This window comes from Terrapene carolina, unplaced genomic scaffold (assembly GCF_002925995.2).
Source record: "Terrapene carolina triunguis isolate 2854851 unplaced genomic scaffold, T_m_triunguis-2.0 Scaffold34021, whole genome shotgun sequence".
Taxonomy (NCBI): Eukaryota; Metazoa; Chordata; order Testudines; family Emydidae; genus Terrapene; species Terrapene triunguis.
This window is the reverse complement of record NW_020698372.1, coordinates 3,094,197-3,111,348: the sequence shown is the minus strand read 5'-3', so window position 1 is coordinate 3,111,348 and position 17,152 is coordinate 3,094,197. Positions and strand designations below refer to the sequence as shown.

At 41.1% G+C, this 17,152-nt stretch overlaps 1 protein-coding gene across 3 annotated transcripts; it reads left to right on the top strand.

Annotated features, from left to right (window-relative positions):
• The first annotated feature begins 254 nt into the window (after nt 1-254).
• Nucleotides 255-9,040, top strand: LOC112119307 (cholecystokinin). Of its 3 annotated transcripts, none has more exons than XM_026646061.2 (3): nt 255-328; nt 4,075-4,332; nt 8,696-9,040. In XM_026646061.2, exons 2-3 carry the CDS (start codon nt 4,077-4,079, stop codon nt 8,830-8,832), a joined length of 393 nt encoding a protein of 130 aa, XP_026501846.1. In that variant the 5' UTR covers nt 255-328; nt 4,075-4,076; the 3' UTR covers nt 8,833-9,040. The 3 variants fall into 3 exon arrangements, with proteins under 3 accessions (XP_026501846.1, XP_024073686.1, XP_024073687.1); XM_024217918.3 differs by lacking the exon at nt 255-328 and adding an exon at nt 2,327-2,415; XM_024217919.3 differs by lacking the exon at nt 255-328 and adding an exon at nt 2,342-2,401.
• Nucleotides 9,041-17,152: the final 8,112 nt, after the last annotated feature.

Here is a 17,152-nt window from a genome sequence, read left to right as displayed (position 1 = left end):
ACCAGAGCTGCTGCTGCTTGGGCAGCCAACCCCCAGCCCTGCACGACACGTGGGTCTCAGGAGAAGGCCGGGGTCTTAAAGGGAAAGCAGACTGCGCCGGCTCCTTTCCTTAGCGGGAAGGGAGAGAAAAAAACCACACTCGTGTAGTTTGTGTCTCGGACGTGTAGATTAAAACGAGGCAAGGCCAGGGCAACCTCCAGCAAAGCAGCCACACGCGGCGGTGGGTGCCTTATTTATAACTAGTGCTGTGAACTCTAATCCGCCCCGATCCACTGTACCCAGAGGCACTTCGGGCTGAGCTCCAGAGAAGGGGGGTAGGAGAAAGAAGGTAAGAGGAGAGTTTCGTTCCTTAACTCGGTTTGCCTGGCGGTGAGCTGGAAGCTAGTGGAGAAAGCAGCTCTGGTATTTCTGAGCAGCCTCTCTCTGTTTTCTACCCCCCGGTGCCACATTGGTTAGCGGTAGGTGACAACAGAAGTCAGTGACCAAGCAGCGGTCCGGGCCAGGGAGAGGCAACACGAATTGACGTGTCAATCAATGTGTCAATCATAATTGCGGAGCAAAGTGCCACAGCGCGCATGGTCCTCACCGCTCAATACGTGATTCACCAGCTGGGCCAGGGCTCCGGCTTGGATCTTGCTCTGATTCGCTTTCCCCCTCCCACTCCCAAAGAGAAAACATCTGGCTGTAGCGTTTCAGCTGTTTGCACGGGACGCTAGAGAGGGGCAGCCAGTTCTGTGGCGAATGGGGGAAGCTGATGCTAAATACTGGGGAGCAAGAGGGTTGTGCGGGGAGCGGCCAGGTGATAAGGGGTAGGAAGAAGGCAGAGGTGTGAGTGGGTGTGTACGGCTGGGGCAGTGACACTGCGCCAGAGGCACGCAGATTTGCTCTCCGAAAGCAAGCGGTGGGACTGGAAAGGAACAGTTCTGGCTGCAGGGGGAAGATGATGTGGGGCGAGGGGTGCAGTGTAAGGCGGGTAGCAAAGCACAAGGCAAGTCTAGGTTTCCATCCTCACGCCTTAGCCCGTGGTTTCCCACAGCTGCTCGGGGGCTCAGCCGTTTGTTTGCTGGCAGTTCCAGCTCCACTGGTTTGCGCTGGGCACGGGGCGCGCAAACTCAGCTTCACACTAAAGACAAACCCTCGAGCTGTAACCCGTAACACCCCCCCCCCCCGTCTAAACATAAAACGTTTGGCACATCAGTGGCCTCTGGAGCCCCCCTTGCATGGCACCGGAGTAGCAAAGCCCCAGGATCCCCTCCGACTCTGCGCGTGTGAATATTGGAATTAGAGCGAATCAATCCTACGAATTTTGTTTTATCAATTCCTTCCTTCTAGCAGGACGGTGCCCGTTGCGTGAGAAAAACCTGATCCTGTCCAAGAACCCCTCACCCCTTTACCCCGCAAAAAAGTGTGGAAAATTAACGCGTGAGGAGTAGGATTGAGAAGGTCACACACAATCTGTTAAAACCATTGCTTTAGGGATGGAGAGGGGAGAGAAATTATCCGGCACTCCCTCAACTTCCAGTGTGTTTGGAGCGGTCTGGACAATTCTGTACAGTTCTCACACTGCATCGATTCCTTATTCTACATCCTAGAAATGCATGATTTATAGAATCCATACATAAATAAATAAATAAAATCAGTCATCGCTAATTAGTGCCGAGAGCTCAGCTAGCCAGCATTTGCATTTCGCTGCTCTTTATGCCAAAGGTTTGAAACCAGGAACCGTTACTTGAAGTTTTTTAAACATAAGTGTGTGTGTGTGGGGGGGGGATGTTTAAAACAATATTTAAAGGAGCCTTATCAGCCAAAAAGCCTCTGAACACTTCTTAAGTATGTTATATCTGGGCTAATTTTAGAAAGATTACAAAACAGTCTCTCTCTGGGTTTGTCTCTCTCTTTGGAGAAGGGAAGAAAGTATAAATGTTCAGCGTTAGAGCGTTATTTCACTGCAAGCTGAAATACAGACACTGAACCCTAATTAAGGTGCGTTCTTTTTGGGCTTTGAAAGTGTAAAGTGGTGAAAAGACATTAGTGTCCCCTCCAAAGCAAAGTCACGTCCTTAATTAAAACTACAATACTAGTGAACAAAACCGCTACTGGCATCCATCACGATCAAAGAAGCTCTGGTGAGGAAAGGGTTAAGAACGCAGAGCTTCTTCGTTAGCAGATTTTTGACCCCCCCCCTTCCCCATCACAGATAAATTAATTTGTTACGAAGTGATAGCATCCAGTTGAGCATGTGGTGATCCTTCATCTGCGTCAGACCTGTGTAAACAGATGACACTACCACAAGCACTGGGCTAGACTATTTAAGGAGCAGCATTAGAAACTGTTAGAACTTATCTAACCTGAGCACTACTCTCTCTCTGATTTGAACTAGGAAAAAGTATCTTACTTAAAGGTAGGAGATGATGGGTCAGTAACTTTTTAGCCATAGTTTGGGTGAATCTTTGCTTATAGAAAAATGTAAAAATGATGTGACTGGCTATTTATTTGTCTACTTATTTTTTTAATATGAATTTTCAGTGTATTCTTCTCATGAATATTCTCACAGGCATCTTCACTAAAAAAATTTAGATCTTTAATATTCAGGACATAATGTTCAGCTCTTTAATATGTGGGGGTAGGGAATAATTCATGTTTCTATTGTTCTTTTTACCAACATTTTTATGTCATTAAACAAACTATTTTATATCCTTGAAAAAGACCTTGGAAAGCAAAATTATGTTTTAGTTTTGTAACTGAGCATCTAGTTCTCTAGGGTAGCACAGCATTTGTGATGGGAAGTGAAAATTAATCATGTAAATGATAGAAATATAAAATCATGAAAATGAACTAATATATGTATTTAAATATTGAACTTTAGGTTCTAAGTTACACTCGTTATATGAAGTAGCCAGGTTAGAACACCCATCTCTACATGAAATGAATATAAAGTATATGCATTTTATAAGTAGCAAGGATGTACTTGATGCCTCAGTGACAAGATATTAATTATGCTGGGGCTGTAGAATCCTGAAATGCTACCACTTTGAAACTTTTCTTTCATCTCATAACAATTGTGATGAAAACCTGTTTGCCTCACATTAAAACATTATTAACTCTAATGTATGTGATGGGTAAATTTGCTTTAACAGTTCATATTTGAGACACAAGTTTTTTTTGTATATTGTTAAATAACTCGTACGTTTTAGGGGTTCTTAGCCATGAAATATTTCATATACACATAGAAAATAGCATTCTAGCATTAAGAAGTATCCAGTTCAATATTTCCTCTTGAACAATGGACTGTTTACAAACTGAATACTTACTTTACATATCTTAACTATAATACACAGATTTGCATTAAATAGTTATATAAACTGAAATAGAGTGCTTCTAGAAATGTAAAATAAGTCCTATGTTTGGATTTTATAGAAGCAAGAAAATATCCATAACACTTATTCTCTGTTTTACATGAAGAAACATATTGTTCCAAATCATTCTATGTCTAATTCTTAAACAGCTTTGAAAATTCACCTGAGACCCATGTTTATTCCACAGTTTTTCAATTGTTGGAGTATGATTTTGTTTTCCTTTCCCTCGGTGACCTTTTCCCTCTCTCTCTAAGATATGGTAGAACAGCTGGAACAATTAAGCACAAACAAAATACATGTTGCTAAAATAAACATTCTTTACCAGCTTTTCAAAACTGAATATTTGTATCACTTGTATATTTTTAACAAGATGGTGAAATACTGACATGTTTTGTCCTGAGATAGAGGAGGAAATACAACATAGAGAAGAAGGCAGTTCTTCAGCAAAGAGCTTTGCAATGGATTGATTTTATCTCTACTTGTACCACTATACAGCCCTATCTCTCTACTGCCTCTTAAATCTAGAAACATTTTACCTACCAGTCAAATACTCTCTTGCCAATCTTCTCTCGTTTAACACTGTTCCTTTGTTTACTGTACTCTCTCAAATCTAGTTTGTTCAGAAGTCAGCACTTTTTTTAAAAAGGGAGGGAAGCGGATAGTATTAAATACAGTGAAGTTCACCATTCTAACAACCTCTAATTTCTTTTCCCTCCAGCTATGTACAGTGGTATCTGCATCTACATGTTCCTTGCTATGCTGTCAACGAGCTCTTTTGGACAGCAGGCTACAGGCTCGCACAATGAGAATCCTGTGGCCACTGAGCTTGAGCAGAGCTTGACAGAACATCACCGACATGTTCGTGTCCCTTCATCTGCTGGCCAGCTGAAACCTATCCAGCGGCTGGATGGAAATGTTGACCAAAAAGCCAACATTGGAGCTTTGCTGGCCAAATATCTCCAGCAAGCCAGAAAAGGTAATAGCCAACGTATTATGCCATGTGTCTGTGTCAAAAGAATTCCCTTTGAGATTCAGTACTTTTATAGATTCATAGATTTTTAAGGACAGAAGGGACTACTATGATCATCTACATTTGTAAAGGAAATATTGAAAAATATTAATAAGGAATTGAGCATTTGCTTTTATACATGTACAGTAAGAATCTATCTTACATTTCTAGTTTCATGATTGCTTGGAGTACAATAGAATTGTACAACTGCAAACATCTGTGGTGTTGCAGCTAGGTTTGTTGCATACAGTGACAACAGAGTAGTGCAATTTAAGGGCTTGATTCTTCAAACTCTTACATTAGTTGCACTTACCCACCTGAGTAGGTAATGAGACAACCTACATGAGTAAGGATTTGTAGGCTAGAGGCCCACAAAACATATATTTGCACAAAATAAAATGGTTTACAGTATATACATTATAGTATATACTTACACACAAAGAATGACTTTAGAAAAGGAATGCTTTCCCCCTGAAAAGCTAGATATTTGTTCTTCCAAAAGAGTTACTGGATTTAAAACACTTGCAAATAGTTATCCATTCAAACTTCCCTGTAAGGGGCTCATTCACTTTTTTTTTTTTTTTTTTAATTAAATGCTCTGCTCTGAAAAAGAGCTCAGTTTTGTATCTGAATACACCGGACTATTGCTCGCGTATTCTGGGGGGCAGGCTACTTGCAGAGCATTTCCAGTGAGCAACATGGCTGCCAAGTGCAGCAAAAACTACTACACGTGATTTCAGAGGTCTTTTAATCTGCTAAGTCTCCCTATATTCTACACCCTGCATTGCAGGAAAGGAGGATATCTTGGAAGTGAAGGGGATGGGTGTCAGGGCCAACAGGAGATTCTTTGCCTGCTATTACACAGCTGTTTTGATGTCAGGCAATTACTTCACTCCCAGACCAGAATTATCTCCCCTCATGCACTTAGGATGAAATTCACTTCCCCCAAGCAGTGGCCTGTCCCTTTCATTCCCCTTCACATTGGCCTATGCAGGGCTGACAGAGACCTCTTCTTTGTCACACATACTGAGGCCTCATTGTAGAGCTTATATTGTGCTGGCCTCCACACTATGTTGAATTTCTTCCTTACTCCTGATAGGACTCTGCAGTATATGTCATGTGTGTGATATACAGCATATATATTGTCTGCGTTTTCACACACACACGTATTCATACTTACATATATAAAATGGTCAAGTAATAAAAAAGTTATAAGCAACTGGAAAAAATATCACTTCTGAGCATGCTCTGAAGACGTCTGAACAGCGCCTAATCATGCCAAATCTAATCATGTCCATTCTGGAGTCCAGTTTAACAGTAAAAGTAATATAAGGAGGAGAAGATCTGATGTTCATTTAGAAAGATCAGTACTATAATTAAATGATTTGTGGGACTAAGCATTATTATTACAGGAGATCTATGAAACAGAATCTTCATTATATCTCTCCAGTTTTATATTTCCATCCTTCATTTCCTGAAAATCTGCTGTTTGGAAGTTTATCTATTTATTCTGTTTCAGTATGGTTTCATAGTTTGTGCATTGTCCAAAATTCCTGACTGGCATTCCAACTATCTCAACCAGGTATCATGAAAGAACACTTTGGCTTTATCTTAAATGTTACCTGACAGAAGACATCTTGTATCTTATTGATTTAGCTCAGATTTCTTAAAAAAAACCACCTATTTTTAGAAGTATGTTCATAGTCCTTAAAGCCACTGTAGGCATATGATACAATACTTTCTTCTGACCTGGTAGAGGTCAAGCTTGATTCTAGCCCATCGCAGACAGATGGTTGGACTCAGACATGTTAATGAACTTGTAACAGGAGAGGATAAAGAATTCAGAGGGAAAGGACAAAAATATGTAACCTTTGTATGGCTGGATCTCATGAAAAGCACACTGTGGCCTCTCATTTACTTCCCCTTCAAGTCCATTATCTACCAATTATATTCTCCTCCTTTAGCAGAAGACCCTTATGGCTTGTGTGTTCTAGGAGGGGTTGCTCAGTGTAGTAATTTCATCAAGATAATATTGCTTTTAAATTTAAAAAATGGCTGATATGAAGCTTCCAACTGATATATGATGACAAATCTCAAGATATCCCCTCAATTCCAGTTTTAGTCACTTTGGGGATGTTCAATCCATACCTACTGGCTAGAAGACACTACACATATTGGGACTTTTGCTGTGCTAATAATGATTAGTGGTGATGTTTGTGGTTATGATTTGTGGAGAGGCATTGCCAGTTATAACTGTGGGGAAAAATAAGTTATTATCTCACGAGGTTAGGGTTGGGTTCTACCATCTTTCAAAAATGGCTGTAATTTGAAGCTGAATTGTTTGAAGGCCAGTGGCTCTGTAGAGTCTATAGGCCATCTTCAGAGATTTGAAGGTAATTAAGATGACCTCTATTTTGATGTTAAGAAATTCAGTTTACTGTGCATGACCTACTAGCTCTTTGAATTAAGTTATCCTAAAAGTGTTCTATCATGTATCTGGCAGCTGGGTAAAGGAGACACATTGTGGCTGTCAAGTCAGAGACACATGATTTAAAATTATTTGTCAGGGCAGATCACAATGGTTCTAAAAGAGCCAATAGGGCCCAGTGGGTAATTGATTTGCAAACTCAGAAGTCTTTCAAGTAGAAACAGTCCCTGATCTGAGTGATGAGCTGTTCCAATGGTATCAGACTATACTGCCAAGAAACCACATTCTCATTGCCCCTTAATTACATACTTTGAATTATGTATGTGAATTTCTCAGCTTCTGAGCATTTAACTGATATCCTTAATTTGTTAATCAATCAGACTTTTTAGTAGTTAAATTTTTGCCATTTTGGTTTAAGTAAGTGTCTAAAGAGTGGAGGAGGGGGATCAATTCAGTTTATGTCCTCTCCTCTACAATCATCGACAAAGTGATTAAGTTCCTAACCATATGTTCATTATTTTGTTCTGGATCGTTTCCATCTGTAAAGAAAACTCCATCCACATAAAAGTCCTGTGGCAGCAGGTGTTCCTTTAAAATATAAATTCTTATATAGTAAGAATATTCTGTAGATTTGAGGATTTTTTAAATGTTATAAATTTAAAGACTCACAGATCTGGGTCAAAGCTAAATATTAACAATATTCATGTTTGTTCCTGTTCCCATTAAAGTTAATGGGACCTTTGTCATTGACTTCAGTCATAGAAGGTTTAAGCTTATTTTTATAATTAGAGTATTCCTGCACATGAGGTTAAAATGTATCCATGGAAGTGCAAATTTTCACATTCTTTGGATAGAAGCGGAGTCAATTAACATTTTAAAATCCTTTCAGTTCTAATGATGTAACGTGTTAAGACAGATGAAGACCTTTCTTTTTAATCTCCGGGCCTTGATTTACCATAGAAAATGTTGGCCTTACATCTTATTAATGCTTTAAACATAGATGGACAAAAAACCAAAAGCAATAGCGGAGATCAGCACTCTAATATTACGACAGAAGGAAGCATAGAAGAACCTTAGCTTGATAGCAGAAGTTGCCCCAAAGTAATAGTACTCAGAGTTCCAGCACAGTTGTATCTGCAAGTTCTAGCAAGACAGTTCTCACATACAAACATGCCCAGCTTCTCTGGAAAACCTGCATGTCTGAACTCCGTCCCGCTCCTAACAAAGGTACATTGTAAGAATATGTATTCTCGTGCTCTGCACCATCTGTGGCTCTTTAGGCAACATAGAGGACTGTCATGGAGTCCTCATCCCAGGCATGATCCTACTCTCAAGTAGATTTAGCTCATCACAGAGCATTCCATACACTGCCTAACAAACAAGAGGGAGACATCAGAGAGAACACTGAGCAAATGGGCTGAAGCCAGCAGGTCCCTCCTCATCCCTCTAAGTGGCCAGGCAGTGAAGAAAAAACATGCCCCCATTCCCTCCCAGCAGCCAGGGATGGGGATGGGGAGAGGGAGGAAATGACATGCCAAATGGAGTCACAGAAGAGACCCACAAAATAGTTAATCCAAGGCTCCAAGTTCCACAACGTGGGAGAACCCCCATGCACTGAGAGAAATGTGCAGATTATTAGTCAGGCTGTACACAAATCATAATGCACACAATTACAAATGCCTGTAGCAAACCACCAATGGATATGCTTTTTATTTTGAATAAAAGCAAATAATTCTGAGTACATTCCTCCCATGTTTACATTATTTTCCAAAAAGGTGCTGTAAAATTTGTATAAACCTCACTACTGTACATATTAATAAGTGACAGATACAAAAATGAGATTTGGGGAAGCTTAAAAACTGAATTCACTTATTCTTTGCCCCCTCATGTCTCATCTGTTAGGTCCTACTGGAAGGATCTCAATGATGGGAAACAGGGTACAGAACATTGACCCTACACACAGGATAAACGACCGAGATTACATGGGCTGGATGGATTTTGGACGCCGCAGTGCTGAAGAATACGAGTACTCCTCTTAAAGAACATCGAACTATCTCAAAAAGAAGAATCCTACTCCCATTTCTGTACAGAAGGAAAAAAAATAATTTTTGTCCTCTACGAATCAGTGTTTAAAAATATATATTATGTCCTTGATGTAAATTCGTCTGTAAAACTATACAATGCAATATATACATATGCAGAATTTTCCAAAAAAATGTTCTCTTTCTCCTATGGTTTCTTATCATACTCTGTTGATATTATATTAAAATTATTTCATTTATTCCCTTCTTGTCCTGTCACAGCAAGTTGCTGGGTGTCTTACAATAAACTCAAGCAGGAAAATGCCTTCATTCTACTAGGTAAATATATTACATGTGTTAAGCAAGCATACAGGTGAAGAACCACTTTTTAAATTAACCTTGCAGCATTCTCTTTGGTTGCTCTAGAGGTAACCTGTCCAAGCATCAATCTAGTAGCAGTTTTGTCACAAAAGGTCAAGTATCTTCATAGTTACCCTATTTGTAAAGGATTCAGTTATACAACAAAGCAGGGCCGGCTCCAGGCACCAGCTTACCAAGCAGGTGCTTGGGGCAGCCACTTCGGAGAGGGGCGGCACGTCCAGCTGTTTGGTGGCAATTCGGCGGACGGACCCTCACTCCTGCTCGGAGCGAAGGACCTCCCGCTGAATTGCCGCCGCAGATCGCGATCGCGGCTTTTTTGTTTGTTTGGCTGCTTGGCGCGGCCAAAACCCTGGAGCCGGCCCTGCAACAAAGTCACATGTTTTCAGTGAATGGTCAACAGTGCTAAATCTTTAGAAAAACCTTTCATCTTCTTGGCTTAGTTATTTTCTGTTGTGAATTAAATGTGAAAATTCTGCTAACAGCTATCAATCATGGAATAAATAGAACATTCCTTGCCTTGTGGTGAGTTATACATTTGTTTTGGGTTTGTGAGGTAACCCTGTAAGTACAGTTCTTTTGAGGGAGGTGGAAGGGAAGTGCCATGTAGTCTACATCAAAATAATTGTAATTATATCTATATCACACTGTTTTAAAAAAGTAGGTTGAGTCTTTAAATCATAGGTTAGGCCAATACTTCTATTGACTTCAACCAGGAACAAAGTGCATCTCAAGTGACTTCAGCCTCAGCCCAACCACTGCCCAGTCCTGATGGCTTTGTATCAAGTGAAAAAACTCCCATTGACTTAAATATGATTTTGCCAGAGTAAGGACTTCAGGATTGGGCCCAGTATCAGTCTGTCTCCCATTCCCACTGAGAAAGCTCTCATATGCATTATAGAATGTTGACTAATGTACTTTCCATATAAGGAGAGGCATTACCCGAAAAGAACAAAGACAGATCCCCATTAATTCAATTGTATAAACATGCTTTACCTACATGAGATATTTCTGACCAACAACAATAGGACAGAAAAGTTTCACGAACCTATGGGAATATAACTGCTCACCTTAATCAGAGACTAGTTAGTTGATTGTGCTCTAAGAGAAGTCCATGTGCTGTTGGAGGCCTCCATTTTTAGCAAAGACACTCAAGGGATCTCAAAAAAAACCCATGTCCTCTTTGATCTGTAGGAATAACAGGAAGGTAAATCTCAAGCTATGTACAATATTTTTATTATTTATGTAGATATTAAATAATAAAGCCATCTATCCAAGGTTCTAGGTGCCCTGACATTAATAAGCATGCAATAAATAAAATAAAATTAATCCTCAGCAGCACCGAAATCAGTTCTACAGGATGTTGGCCAACCAGCCCATCTTCAAAGTATGCCCTCAGCCTTCTCCAGAGACCTCATCAAACTTTCAGTGGGATCAAAATCTAGTCACCAAGGCATATAAAACTTGCATTTTCAAAGAACAGGCAATGACATGGTGGTGAACTCGGTGAAAAAAATTTCAGTACATTTTTACAGAGGAAATAACCTGTTACTCTTAATAACGTTACCATTGCTTCTTTATGAGGAATGAAAATATCAAGTGACGTGCGGCAGAGAAATTGAAGCACACAGCTAGGAGCTAGAAGCATTATAATTCTGGCTGAGACAGTGATTAAGATTATGACCTTGGTGGAAGACAATTGTATCTCCTTTTGTCTCACTCAACCCAGCTAATCCACTGGGTAAAATATAAAACTTTTTAGAAAAACCAGATGTTGCATCTGAACTAAGCTTCACTGGGTAAAAAATGCCAAAAGATAACCAGACCATATCATACACTGCTAACTTCTCTACTTAAATACATAAAATTGCTGACATTTAACTTGCTACCAACATTGCTCATCAGAGAAAAATGTGGGAATAAGGAATGTTGTCAGAAAGTGCAATTAGAGGATGGTCTGAAATGTACCTGCAAAAATGACATTGTGCTATGCTGTTTTTATTGGATAAAACAGTGACACGATTGAAGTCCATGGGGGGGGGTCAGGATTTCACCTGTTATCTCTCAATGATTTTCAGATCAAATTTGTTCAGTTTACAAGCCCAAAGCTGATTTTTCTGAGTCCTTGTGTGAGAATTCAGTTGATGATTTGAAAATACAGTTGTATCTCTTTATCACCCTTTCTTCTACAGCTTCTGCAATCAGACCTCAGATGACATGTCACTCATGATACAGAAAGTGGAATAAAATCCAGTTTCTAACTCTGGGCATGCACACTGCAGGCTCAGGGTGATGACCAGCACCTAGCTAATGCCTCAGCAGGAGCCTCAAACCAGGTAAAACTTGGCATTTCCTTGCCTTGCAGGGCCCAATCTGGGACGTATGCTCTGAGCACACCTAACTGCACATGTAACAGTCACAGGGAGAAGGAAGCAATGGCAGTCTCCCCTATAACCTTTAGCGTTGGAGTTGGGGAACTCAACTGCAATGTAGAAGAGCCTGGTCCAATTCCTTCTTCTGCCTGATGAACAGAACAGGTTTGAACAGGGGTCTCCCAGGTGCATGCCCTAACCACTGAGCTATGGGATATTCTGATGTGTGACTCCCTCAATCTCCGGTTCTGTGCCACTGCGTATTATCTATGCATTGCCCTGGAGAATGTGAGTGAATGACTCTATAGTTCAGTGGATAGTGAACTCACCTTGTAGGTGAGACGCCATTGTTCATATCCCTTCTCCTCCTCAGGCACAGCTGGGAATTATAGTGGAGTATCCCACACCCTGGGAGCATGGGTGGTGAGTATCAAAGGCAGGGGAAGTCTAAGCCTACCCAAACTGCCTGTGTGGCCCTGCCTACACTCCACCCCCAGGCCTTTCCTCTTTTTGTGTGGCGTTAGGCGTGTGCCACCACCTCTGTTCTTGCAAGAAAAGACTTAGGTACCTGACTCAAAGAGAGGGTTCTTTGCTGTGGATCCAACCTCCCCCCAATCTAGGCACTAGGGGCTTAGGCCACACCCCTCTCTTCAGCATGTGCTATTGGTTAGCTGAGGCACTCCACACCCAGCGTACACTTGCTCTTGTGGATCCCATTCTTAGGTGCCTATCTCTCCCCATGCATCGCATAGGCAGCCTGGGCACCTAACTCAGGCTTTGTGGATTACATGCCTGGGGAGTGGGATGGTTATTTTGTTAACGAGGCTTGGTGGCCCAGAAGGAAGGGATGTGAAAATGTTCTGTTTCAGCTAGCCTGTTGACTTGACCCTGTTTCCTGACTGAAAGTGATTTTGTTGGTGTACTTTTAGGTGCCCCGTCATGCCTAAATGTGGCTTGGGCCTTGGAATTGAGAACTTCTGGGAGTGGAAATGCTCCTGAGGGAGAACTTGGGTCAAGGCACTGGCTGAGAGAGGTGAGGAAAAGCCTCTCAGAGTTGTAGTCCCTGGGGGTCAGAGGAACTACTTTAGTTCGGTATTTTGCCTAAAATTCTCTTCAGCGAATAAGCTGTGCCCTTAGGCAAGGGCCGGAAACAGATTCTGCGGTGGCATTGCTCCTTCCTGGACTGACAAGCTAGCTCTCCAGCTTACAAATTCCTTTATCTTTAAAAGCGTCAGCTGTTTCCAAAAGGTAATGGCAGACCACCTTTCTGCCACATATCTATTTCCAGTAACTCCAGGAAAGGACTCAGGTTTTCTTCCCACTTAGTTAAAGGCGACCTGCAATGAAGGACGAATTCTATGGCACTCTATAAGGTTAGGCCTTCTGTCTTTTGCAACCCCTTTGACATAGATTATTAGTTCCTATTCCAAGCACAAGTTTACCTTTTACAAACTCATTGCTCTCCTCAAACTCAAAGTATTCAACCAGTTGCTATAGGTTTCTAAAAAAGGCTTCAACTGTGTCCTCCTTCACTTTGGAGCAACTGATGAAAACGTGCTCTCTGATGTTATATTCCTCTTATGGACAGGATATTCATAATGCCTTTGGAAAATATTATCATGATCACCCTCATCTTTTCTGCTGCTAAAGTGGGTTGCCTTAAAAACCATTCTCTTCCTCTCTTACTTAGGCATCTCCTATTTCATTCTTTAGCTTTGAGGCATCACTCCAAGGCTTTGTAGCTCTCAGTATCTTTACAAGGCCATGATGGAAAACTCTACAAATTCTTCCCTGGATTAATCAACCTTAATATTTACATTGAAAGGGGACATCACACTATTGTATTAGGAGGATAGACTTTCTATACAGCAGTTAAACACCCAAAATGAAGCCTTGAAGTAAGAGAGAATCCCAAAAACTGCACTATAATATGGCTTAAGGGCTTAAAATAGGGTCTCTGTGTTTTAACACTATATTTCCCTATTCCATTGTTCTGTTTACAATTTAATGAAGATAAATAACAAACCAAATATGTAGTAAAAGCAAAGCAGAATCTCATTAATTTACAGAGACACATTAACAGAAAGGATGGATGCTTAGTGGACTTCCTGTGTGACATTGAGCAAGTCAGTTAATCTCTACGACTCAGTTGCTCATTTGTAAAAAATTGAGATAATGTGTCTTTTCTCCACATATGAATAGAGAAGATAGGGAACTGATCAAGTAGACCTGACCAAATAATTGATTGATTGTTCAGTAGCTGAACCAAAACATTAAAAAAAAAAAAGTTTCAAACTGAAACTGAATTTTTTCAGATTTTCTTCACCAAAATAATGTTGGTGAGGTTGATATTTCATTTTGAAAATGTCATTTTTGAAACAAAATATCAAAACAGCTGATTTCAAAAGTGTCAAAACAAAACCTTTTGACATTTCTTGGGGGGGAAAATCTGGGTATTTTTCATCCAAAACTATTTGCTGAATTTGGTCTGCATTTGCAAATAGTTAAAAATGCACTCTTTTTGGGGGGGATCAAATTTACCATTTGCCAAAATCTTTTTTGCCCAGCTCTAATTATAAGCTCTTTGGGACAGGGAATATCTTTTGCCCAGTAATTTGTACCTGGCATAATGAAGCTTCAGTCTTGCGTGGTGTCTTTAGGCACTACTGTAACATAAATAATAAATTAAATATCGTAATTTTCATACCCACAAAAAAAAAATGTTAAACTTAAGACACGTACTAAACCTACAAATTCTGAGTTAAGTCTAATACAGATGTCCCCTTTACCAAGTCTCTAGACGACCATTAAGAAATATATAGAAAAGTATATTTAAATCCATTTCATATGTTATATGCTTTTTCTTCCATTTCTCTGTGACACCCCTCTGCCTACAGCGGGTGCAGAAGTCCTGGCTGGTGGAAAAGGGTGGGGCAAGCAGATCAGTCTCAGGTGCTGTAATGGCCATTAGGGTCAGCTTCTGGCAAATGGCATAAACTGAAGCAGCCCTTAGGCTGCTCTAACTTAAATCATGGCAAACTGGTTTGGAGCCCAGCGGGCTCAAGATTGGAGTCCACAAAGGGGACTTAAAGTCACCTGTGCAGCTCCTCTCCCTGAATGCCAATGTTTGCTCTTCTGCCACTTTACAGGATCTGGGTTGAAAAATATTGTGAGAATTTCAGTACACGCTGTATGTTGGCAGTAACACAGCATCCTTTTGTTTGCATTGGAGATGAGTTTACTAGCACTGCCAACCTACTGATATTTAATTTAGCATCACATAAATTAGGCCTTATGGGATATTTGAATTAACATTGGTGAAATGGCAGATCAACACAGTTCACAGATAAAGATACAATGATTCTTTGTAGACCCCTGATTCAATTAATTTTATTCCCTGCTTTATTAATTTAATTTCAAAACAGGTACTGTAGAAAACGAGAGAGAGACATTGGCAATAGTGGATTGAGCCTCTATTCAGCACTCCCACAAAGACAGAGAACATGGAATCCTGGGCCATATTTTAGATTACAACGTTCTATAGTGTATCTGTAACACAATAAAATTACTTTAAAATGCTCAATTATTTAACCTAGTATGGGACGGCGTTCTGGGAAGGAGCTGATGGACTTGTGCATTTCTATAAGCTAGTTGCTGTGCCCCAGAGAAACACATCATTAATTCATGGTGTGGGCAATCTTTTAATATGATCTTTGAAATGAATGAAAAATATTCACCCTTCCCTTAAAATACAGCTCTGCTCTGCAAGATGCCTGAAAAGCAGTGACAAAGTTGGGCTCCCCGTTTGTTCTCTCTTAGTGATTTCCCCTTTGGATGTGCTTAGCTTTTGCTAAGTTGTCACGTGGCGATCTGCCCTGAGTAAGGAGCAGCACATAGCTGTACTGTATTTTAGGGGGGAACTGGCCTATATCAGTAGCAGATAACATCCACCTCTGCCAGGCTCAGTTGGCCTGAGTGGTGCTTTGGGGAGGGGAACAGAACCAAGGCTCTGCACATTCCCACACCCAGCTTGTTGTCCTGCATGGACAGCTTTCCCCTCCTCCCACCTCACTGGGTCCCACTGGTGACATACCCAATGCGGGGGACTAAAACCCTCTGACTTCCCTGTGCAGGTACCTTGCCCTTTGTAAGTATTGTCATCTGATTGGCAGCACTGGAAACTAAGGGCACAGTGTCCCCTCCCAGAAAGGGGAAACTGAGTAATTCTCTGTTGGGAGTTTTCGTGTATTACCCTTCCTGGGGTGTGCGGACGATAACCATAAGGAGAAGGCAGAGGATATGGCTCTCTGACCATGTGGATGCCCTTAAATCTATGGGAGGGATATGGCTCTCTGAGCAACTGAGCAGAAAGTTAATCCCTCCGAACAGCTACCTAAGATCCCCATTCTGCCAGGAAGCAGCACTTACTCCTAGTTGTCTCAAAACCTAATATGTATTTGAATGGGACATATGGTGATGGGCAGGGCCGGCTCTAGCTTTTTTGCTCCCCCCCCCCCGCGGAATGCCGGGCCGCGCTCCCCCCGCCGCCCCAAGCATGTGCTTGGGTGCCTGGTGCCTGGAGCCGGCCCTGGTCAGGACTCTCTACCATGGGCAAAGCAATATATTTTTCCCTCGCCTTGTTCTTGGACATGGATGAACTGTTTTGGCTGACACTTTCAAAAATATTCACTCTGAGGCAGACACCCAGCACAAACAATTTTAGCCCAAATGGTTAAAATTTGACATTGTTATAAGCAACTGAAATCCAGGTCATACAGTGTGAGGCAACCAAATAGGAGGCGCTATTGGCTCTGCCTATAATAAATATGACCTGTAGCATTTTCTTTAACTTGTTTGGAAGCAAAAATTATCTGTGAAAGCTTTGGAAAAGAGACAGTTTTAATGGCTTTATACAATATGACAGACTAACCCTAATTATAAAATTGCAGTCAGATGGAGAGGAAGACTTTCTAACCGAAATGAGTTCTTTTCTACTCTCATCTGGGTTTGCCGTGCTGCATACCTTATGCATAGTGTGTGAACATTTTTAATACATTAGCCTATCACCAGCCTAAGAGCCTATTCAACATTGTCCCTGTCACACATGATGTCAAGTATGTTCAAAGCTGTCTGTCCATCATCCTCTCTCCAACCTCATCGCACTTTTTCCCTGGAGTATCCCTCGTTACCATTGAATGTTACAATTTCCATGACCGAGTAAAAACAACAGAAGAAAAAAAATTCATTGGAGACCCCCAAGCAAGAGGCAGGAGGTTCCACATTTTTTCCTAACTGCATTAGATCACCTTAAATGGACAAAGTCAAGTAGTTTAGGTCAGGAATTTAGGTTTTATAAAATGTATGGCTGATCAATTTTTTTTTTGCGGGGAGCAGGGAGGAGTATTTGGATTTCTCCATTCTGTTGTAGGGAGACATGAATGAGAACAAAAAGTGCCAGAAAACCCCCACATTTGCTAAAGGGTAGAACACTCCCCATGCCTTCAGAGACCACAGAAGCCACATCCATGCAAAGACCAACCATGGAAGCTCAGTGGTGGGGTTGGGCACAGAAAGGGGCAGAGATGAAG